The sequence below is a fragment of the Poecile atricapillus genome, chromosome 29 (genome assembly GCF_030490865.1).
Source record: "Poecile atricapillus isolate bPoeAtr1 chromosome 29, bPoeAtr1.hap1, whole genome shotgun sequence".
Classification (NCBI taxonomy): Eukaryota; Metazoa; Chordata; class Aves; order Passeriformes; family Paridae; genus Poecile; species Poecile atricapillus.
The window spans coordinates 1,913,506-1,921,563 of NC_081277.1; the positions used below are offsets into that span (position 1 = coordinate 1,913,506).

Here is an 8,058-nt window from a genome sequence, read left to right on the forward strand (position 1 = left end):
TGGGGCTGGTGGCACTGGGGCAGGTGGCACTGGGGCTGGTGGCACTGGGGCTGTCCCTCCCTGTGCTCCATGAGAGCGGGTGGCACTGGGGCTGGTGGCACTGGGGCTGTCCCTCCCTGTGCCCCACAGGAGCAGGTGGCACTGGGGTCCTGCTGTGCCCCACGGGAGGAGGTGGCACTGGGGCTGGTGGCACTGGGGCTGGTGGCACTGGGGCTGTTGGCACTGGGGCTGTCCCTCCCTGTGCCCCACAGGAGCAGGTGGCACTGGGGTCCTGCTGTGCCCCACAGGAGTGGGTGGCACTGGGGCAGGTGGCACTGGGGCAGGTGGCACAGGAGCAGGTGGCACTGGAGTGGGTGGCACTGGGGCTGGTGGCACTGGGGCTGGTGGCACTGGGGCTGGTGGCACTGGGGCTGTCCCTCCCTGTGCCCCACAGGAGCAGGTGGCATTGGCCAGCTCTGCCCGCCTCGGCTGCCAGGGGAGCTCTGAGGAGGGACAGGGCTCAGGTGGGGACACCTCTGCTGGCTGTGGTCACTGCGCGGAGCAGATCCCAGTGATCCCAACGATTCTGGCGATCCCAGAGATCCCACAGATTCCAGAGATCCCAATGATCCCAGTGACCCCAACGATCCCAGCAATCCCAGTGATCCCAATGATCCCAGAGATCCCAGAGATCCCGGCAATCCCGATGTTCAGCCAATGTCCCCAAACAAGCCCCGCTGCGTTCCGGGAGGTCTGGAGAGCGTCCAGGAGCCCCCAGATCCACGTTAGATCCAGTCTGGAGCAGCAGATTCCCCTTGGGAAGGCCAGGCCTGGCCTGCCAGGATTATATTCCACACGGGATCCACGGCAGGATCCGGGATCCATGGAAGGACATTCCCGGCACACCGGAGGAGACACAGGCACTCCCAAAGGCTGATCCCGGGGGCGGGAACGCTGGAGCCTCGGCACACCGTGGATGGTGCTTTGGGATGAGCCTTTGGAACTCTGCACCTTCACAGGCCAGGAAATCCCATCCCGAGGAATCCAGCTGGGAAAACCCAATCCTGCCGCAGCTGTGGCCGCAAGGAAACCACTCCAGGGCCTGGGAGACATTCCAGAGTGATCCACTGGGCATGGAGAGCTATCCCAGAGTGATCCACCGGGTGTGGAGAGCTATCCCAGAGTGATCCACCGGGCATGGAGAGCTATCCCAGAGTGATCCACTGGGTGTGGAGAGCTATCCCAGAGTGATCCACCGGGTGTGGAGAGCTGTCCCAGAGTGATCCACCGGGTGTGGAGAGCTATCCCAGAGTGATCCATCAGGTGTGGAGAGCTATCCCAGAGTGATCCACTGGGCATGGAGAGCCATTCCAGAGTGATCCACTGAGCATGGAGAGCTATCCCAGAGTGATCCACCGGGCATGGAGAGCCATTCCAGAGATCCACCAGGCATGGAGAGCTATCCCAGAGTGATCCACCGGGTGTGGAGAGCTATCCCAGAGTGATCCACCGGGTGTGGAGAGCTATCCCAGAGTGATCCACCGGGTGTGGAGAGCCATCCCAGAGATCCACTGGCCATGGAGAGCCATCCCAGAGTGATCCACCGGGTGTGGAGAGCTACCCCAGAGTGATCCATTGGGCATGGAGAGCTATTCCAGAGTGATCCACTGAGCATGGAGAGCTATCCCAGAGTGATCCACCGGGTGTGGAGAGCTATCCCAGAGTGATCCACCAGGTGTGGAGAGCTATCCCAGAGTGATCCACTGGCCATGGAGAGCTATCCCAGGGTGATCCACTGAGCACAGAGAGCTATCCCAGAGATCCATTTGGCATGGAGAGCTATCCCAGAGTGATCTACTGAGCAATGAGAGCTATCCCAGAGTGATCTACTGAGCAATGAGAGCTATCCCAGAGTGATCCACTGAGCATGGAGAGCTATCCCAGAGATCCACCAGCCATGGAGAGCTATCCCAGATCTCCTTTGGGAACAGAGAGTTATTCCAGAGCTCCACTGGCCATGGAGAGCTATCCCAGAGTGATCCATCGGGAATGGAGAGCTATTCCAGAGCTCTTCCAGGCATGGAGAGCCATTCCAAAGTGATCCACCGGGCTTGGAGAGCTATTCCAGAATTCCATGGACATGACGAGTTATTCCAGAGCTCCACGGACACAGAGCCTTTCCAGAGCTCAGCTGGGTGTGGAAAGCCATCGCACAGCTCCACCAGATACGGAGCTTCATCCCTCAGCTCCAGTGGGCGTGGAGAGCCATTCCAGAATTCCATGGACATGGAGAGCCATTCCAGAATTCCATGGACATGGAGAGCCATTCCAGAATTCCATGGACATGGAGAGCCATTCCAGAATTCCATGGACATGGAGAGCCATTCCAGAATTCCATGGACATGGAGAGCCATTCCAGAATTCCATGGACATGGAGAGCCATTCCAGAATTCCATGGACATGGAGAGCCATTCCAGAATTCCATGGACACAGAGAACCATTCCAGGGCTCTTCGGGGCTTGGAGGACCATTCCAGAGCTCCACCGGGTGTGAAAAGCCATTCCAGAGCTCCAGCAGACATGGAGAACCATTCCAGAGCTCCCCCACATTCCATCCTCTCCCAGCTCCAGCAGTGCTTGCCCCAAGCCGGCTCCCAGCTCCACACTTCTCCAGAAATCCCAATTCTCTTCCCAAAAATCCCCTCTGGCCGCATTCCTGTCTCCACAGGCACGGACACATCCTTGCCCTGATGCCCCAGGACCACCTGGAATATCCTTGTGCGTCCTCAGCAGCACATCCCGGTGCCAGGACTGGGAATGCCACGGTAAATCCACCCTCTGGAAGCAGCAGGGATGGGCTGTGTGGCTGAGCTGGCCCCAGTCCTGGGCTTTTGCCATTTTTTCCGCCTTTCTCCCACGGTTTTGCAGGGAACAGGGTCCGGGAGCATCCCGGAGCATCCGGCACCATTGGAGGCAGATCCTGGAGCCGGGCACATCCCGCTGGAGCAGGAAGGGCAGGCACAGCCCTTTGTCGTGGTGCCCCCAAATCCCGCAGGAATCAGCCTGGGCTGGGGGATTTTCCCGGAGCCCCCCGCTCCTCCTGCTCCCCATTCCCAGCAAGGCTCCAGAGGGGAGCTTGGATGGAGGGGGAAACTGAGGAGGGGCATTTTCTATCCCCAAAAAACCCCTCCCAGCAGAGCCGCCCTCCCCGAGCTCCCCACGCTGAAACATCTGCAGAGAATTCCCGACTAATCCTCGGCAGGCTCGAGGTGCCGGAGCATGGTGAGGATTTACAGGAGGCTGCACAAGGCCATGGCCCCTTTTCCTGCCTCTCCCACGGCTCCTCCCGGCTCCAGCCACCTCTTCCCGAGCTCTAATCCATGTTCTCCTGCTCTGCTTCTGCCAGAGACCTTTGGACACCCGGCAGCTTCAGAGGGAATTATTTCTCCTGGCGAGGATCGCTCCGGAACACGCAGCTTTCCAGCCAGGAGCAAAGGGATTTTCTGGCTTCCCGGGAATGATCCCAGATGGGAAGAGCTGGATGTTCCCTGCTCCAGGATCCTCACCGCGAGGCCACGCCGTGGAAAGCGCCACGGTCACCCCGTCCCTAAACCTGGGGGTGCAGGGTCCCTGCTCGGGGTCCAGCTCCTCATCCTCGCCCTGCGGCCACAGAGCCGGGGGGACACCCGGGAATGGGGGGAAGGGACACCCGGGAATGGGGGGAAGGGACACCCGGGAATGGGGGGAAGGGACACCCGGGAATGGGGGGAAGGGACACCCAGGAATGGTGGGGGGCACCCGGGAATGGGGGGAAGGGACACCCGGGAATGGGGGGAGGGGGGGGCACCCGGGAATGGGGGGGGGGGCACCCGGGAATGGGGGGAAGGGACACCCAGGAATGGTGGGGGGCACACCCGGGAATGGGGGGGTGGAGGGACACCGTGTCCTGCTCCGATGCCAGCCCCGCTGTCAGGGCGGGTGGGCCCCGGTTTGGATGCCTGAGGTGGGGCAACCCTGTCCCCTTGAGGGGTCCCTGCGCCCCAAATCTCTCCATGAGCCATCCAGCTGTGCCTGGACACACGTCCAGATGTCCAGCTGTGCCCCCAGCCAGGCTGGCCCCTCTCGTGTCCCCACCCCGCTCCCCGAGCACCCCTTTCCCTCTGTCCGAGGGCACCGCCCGAGCCCCCCGACCCCGGCATCCCCTGGGCAGGGGCTGCCCCCACCTAGAGCTCGACTCCCGCTCTCTGTCCCCCCCTCCCCAAAGCTTTGGGGGGCACGCACCCCCCGGGCACCCCCTCGAGGGGTACCCCCACCCCCCGGGTGCCCCCTCCCCGTTTCGGGTGGAGCTGGGAGCAGGGCAGAGCCCGTGCCCCCCATTCCAGCCGGGAGCAGAGCACCCCCAGCCCCGCGTCCCCCTGGAACGAGGCCGTGCCAAGCTCCGAGCCTCCCCCGGCGGCCTCGTGTCCCTGTCCCCGTCCCTGGTGCCCGTCCCTGGTGCCTCATGTCCCTGGTCCTGGTACCCGTCCCTGGTGCCTCGTGTCCCTGTCCCCATCCCTGGTGCCCGTCCCTGGTCCCTGTCCCTGTCCCCGTTCCTGGTGCCTCGTGTCCCTGTCCCTGGTCCCTGTCCCTGGTCCCTGTCCCTGGTCCCTGTCCCTGGTGCCCGAGCCAGGCCGGCTCCGCAAAGTTCTCCGGGCGCTGCAGCGAGCTGGGATCGCTTCCCAGGCAGCCGCGGGATGCGGGAGCCGGGAATGGCACCGGGAGCGCGACACGCCCGATCCTCGGAGGGCAGAGCCCGACCATTGCCCATTTCCTCTCCTTTTCACCCCAAAGGCAGCGCGGGCTGCGGGCGGTCCCCTTTCCATCGGCTCCTTCCAGAGGAGGCTGCCCCGGGAATTGGGAGCGTTCTCCCGGCACAAAGCTCCTCCGAGCCGAGCCGCCCGCGGCTCCGGCGCGATCCGGGCGCGATTCCCCAGCGCAGGCACCCGAGCCACGAGCTCAACTTTCCCAGCCGAGTCTCCACGCCGCGTTCCCAACCTCTGGAATGGCGCGGAGGGGTGGGGGGGAGCAGCCAGGATGGAGGGCAGCGGGAGACACGGGGGAGAAGCGGGGAGATCTCCCCCGAAACGCCGATCCGCGCCGGTTTACCGAGGGGAGAAGGGAAGGGAGACGGGCAGGGCTCGGCTCCTGGGCGATCCGGCCCCGAGGGGGGCGGCTGGGCTTGTGCCCCCCGTGTCCCCCGTGTCCCCCGTGTCCCCCGTGTCCCCCTCCCCATTTCAAGTTGCCGGGGAATAGGAAATGAAGTTAAACCCCTCTCCGTGCCCCTCTGGTGCCGCAGCGCCCGTGCCAGCTCGGAGGGGCTCGCTCGCTGGCTCAGCCCCTCGCCCCGGGGGGGACGCGCCACCTCGGCCAGGCGACAGCCGCCACCCCCCTCCGGCACCCCCGCCGGGGCCACTCACCTACGAAGAGGACGATGCAGAAGGCGTTTGCCAAGATCATGGTAGGAAATCCACGCGCTCCTCCACGTGTGCAAAAAAATAAAAATGTTAAAAATCGGGCAAAAAAAAAAAAAAAAAAATCAGGAAAAAAAAAAAAGGTGGGGGGGGGAACAATAAAAAAAAAAAATTAAAAATAAATAAATCCCAAGGCGGTCAGGTAGATCCCAAATCCGGTGGGCTGGAAGCGAAGGGAAGGGGGGTGTGCTCCGCCCGGCGCGGAGCCGGGTCCTCAGCCGCTCGCCGCCTCCCGCATCCCCGCCGGGCTCCGCTGCGCGCTCCGGGCTCGGCGGCTCCGCCGGGCTCCCGCCGGCTTCTGCCGAGCTCCGGCTGCCGGGGAGGGGGCGCGGCGAGGGGCGGCTGCGCTCCGCCGAGCCCCGGCGAAGGGGCAGAGCCGGCGGGGCCGCCGTCCCCTCCCCGCCCCTGCCCCCGCCCGCCCCTCCGCCGGGGCCGCCCTTCCGCCCGGGGCGGGGGTCGGGGGGGCTCCATGCGGACCCCCCGGCTCGCCTTCCGCCTTATCCTCCGTCTCCATCTCCCATCCGTCCCTCTCCTCGCTGGGATGCACCTGCCCGGCCCCTCCGGGGACCCCCGGCGCTGCCGCAGAGGCGAAGGCGAGACCCCCGCCCGCCCCAAATTCCACCCCCGGTGCTGCATCCGAGGGAGAGGGAGAGGAGGGTGGGGTGGGGTGGGAGAGGAGCACCGGGGGGCACTGGGGGGCACCGGGGGGGCACCGGGGGGCATGGTGCCGCAGCCCTGGGTGGGTGACGGCCACGGGAACGGAGGACCCCTGGGGTCGCAGGGGGACCCCACCTGTGCCAGGGGGACCCCACCCAAACGGGGGCACCCAGCGGGTGCTGCGCCCTCCCCACTGCGGGGTTTTTTTTTGAGAGGGTCACACCCACATGTGACACGCCCCCAGCCCAGGGAACCCAAAATTCCCATCGGAAATTCCCTGTTCATCCTTCCCCTCTGCCCCACACCGGGAATGGGGTCACCACCCCACTGTAGGGACACGGTCCAGCCTCCCCGGCTTCCTCCTCCTCATCCTCCAGCCCCCATGGGGTGCCCGAACCTCTCACCCCTCTCTCTGTCCCTGATTTGGGGTCAGGACCCCACAAGCCCCGGGGATGGCGGATCCTATCCCGGGAGGCAGGAATGGGGAGGATTCTCCACTTGGATCACCCCGCAAAGGGGCTGGGGAGCAGGAGGGGTTTGGGGAGCTCTCCCCATTCCCGAGTTGTTCTGGGTGTTACACCCGTCCCCCTGCAGGCAGAATTCCCAGCAGTGCCATTCCCGGGACGCGGATCCCGCTCTTCTCCCTCCCCTTCGCGCTCTGATGAGACCCCAGGAACAGCGGGAGCTGCTTCGGGCCGTGCCCAGGGCCCTCTGCCCCTTCCTCAGGAGAGCAAATTCCTGCTCGTTCCCTGCCAGGATCCCTGGATCAATCCTGCCTGGATCCCCAGATCAACCCCACCAGGATCCCTGGATCAATCCTGCCGGGATCCCTGGATCAATCCTGCCTGGATCCCTGGATCAATCCCATCTGGATCCCTGGATCAATCCTGCCTGGATCCCTGGATCAATCCCACCAGGATCCCTGGATCAATCCCACCAGGATCCCTGGATCAATCCTGTCTGGATCCCTGGATCAATCCCACCTGGATCCCTGGATCAATCCTGCCTGGATCCCTGGATCAATCCTGTCTGGATCCCTGGATCAATCCCACCTGGATCCCTGGATCAATCCTGCCTGGATCCCTGGATCAATCCTGTCTGGATCCCTGGATCAATCCCGCCTGATTTCCTCATTAATTCCTGTCTCCGTGGCACCTCGCAGCCAGGGAGAGAATTCCCAGAGCAGGGATCCGCTCCTCTCCCAACTCCTCGGCCTCTCCATTCCCTCCCTGCCCGGCCTTCCCAGGCCCAGGGGGAACCTCGCCCTCCCCCAGGTGACCCCTGGAGCCTTTTTGTCCCCTCAGCGGCTCCGCTCGGCTCCAGCCGCCCTTTCCCTGGATTTTATTCCCTCAGAGCCTGCTGGGGGTGGGAACAGCGGGATCCGCCGGGAAATGCCCCTCTCTAATTACCTGAGAATATTAATTGGCTCTGCCGGGAGGGAGGGGGGGCACGGGGTTAATCCCGGAGCGTTCCCAGCTCGGGACTGATCGCGGCGCCTCAGCAGGAGCAGGCGGCTTCCTCGCCTCTCCTTTGGGATTTATTCCAGCCGAATTCACATCCCGGGAGCATCTGGAATCAGGGGCAGCACCCCGCTGCCCATCCTCGCTCCTCACGCGGCTTCTGCGGGAAGGGGAGGTTGGATTCTCCTTGGGGAGAAGCGAGGATGGCGCAGGAGGGCGCGGGGGACGGTCCGGGCCCTTCCCAGCCCTGCCGGCACAAAGAGGGCTCTGTCTGGAGCGGCTCAGAGGGAAAAGGGAGGGATTAGGATGGGATGCAGAGGGGTTTGGGGTCAGAGGAGATCGCCAAGGCCTCGTCGTGCCGGGGGAGAGCAGCGAGCGCACGCAGAAACATTCGGATTTGAGGGGGAGGGAAAAACAAAACACCCAAAAAACTCCACAACTTCATTGTCGGCA

General features: G+C 64.0%; 1 protein-coding gene across 2 annotated transcripts in view; it reads right to left on the reverse strand.

Moving 5' to 3' along the window:
• GFRA2 (GDNF family receptor alpha 2) overlaps positions 1-7,612 on the reverse strand; it is a 30,801-nt gene extending 23,189 nt beyond the window's left edge. Inside the window, exons 1-2 of one of the 2 annotated variants that reach the window (XM_058859424.1) lie at positions 7,555-7,612; positions 5,435-5,494 (exon numbers count right to left, since the gene is read on the reverse strand). In XM_058859424.1, the coding sequence (XP_058715407.1) occupies positions 5,435-5,474 (40 nt within the window). In that variant the 5' untranslated portion in view covers positions 5,475-5,494; positions 7,555-7,612. Of the gene's footprint in view, positions 1-5,434; positions 5,564-7,554 lie in introns of those variants that run through there. The other variant, XM_058859423.1, reaches the window with a different exon arrangement.
• Positions 7,613-8,058: the final 446 nt, after the last annotated feature.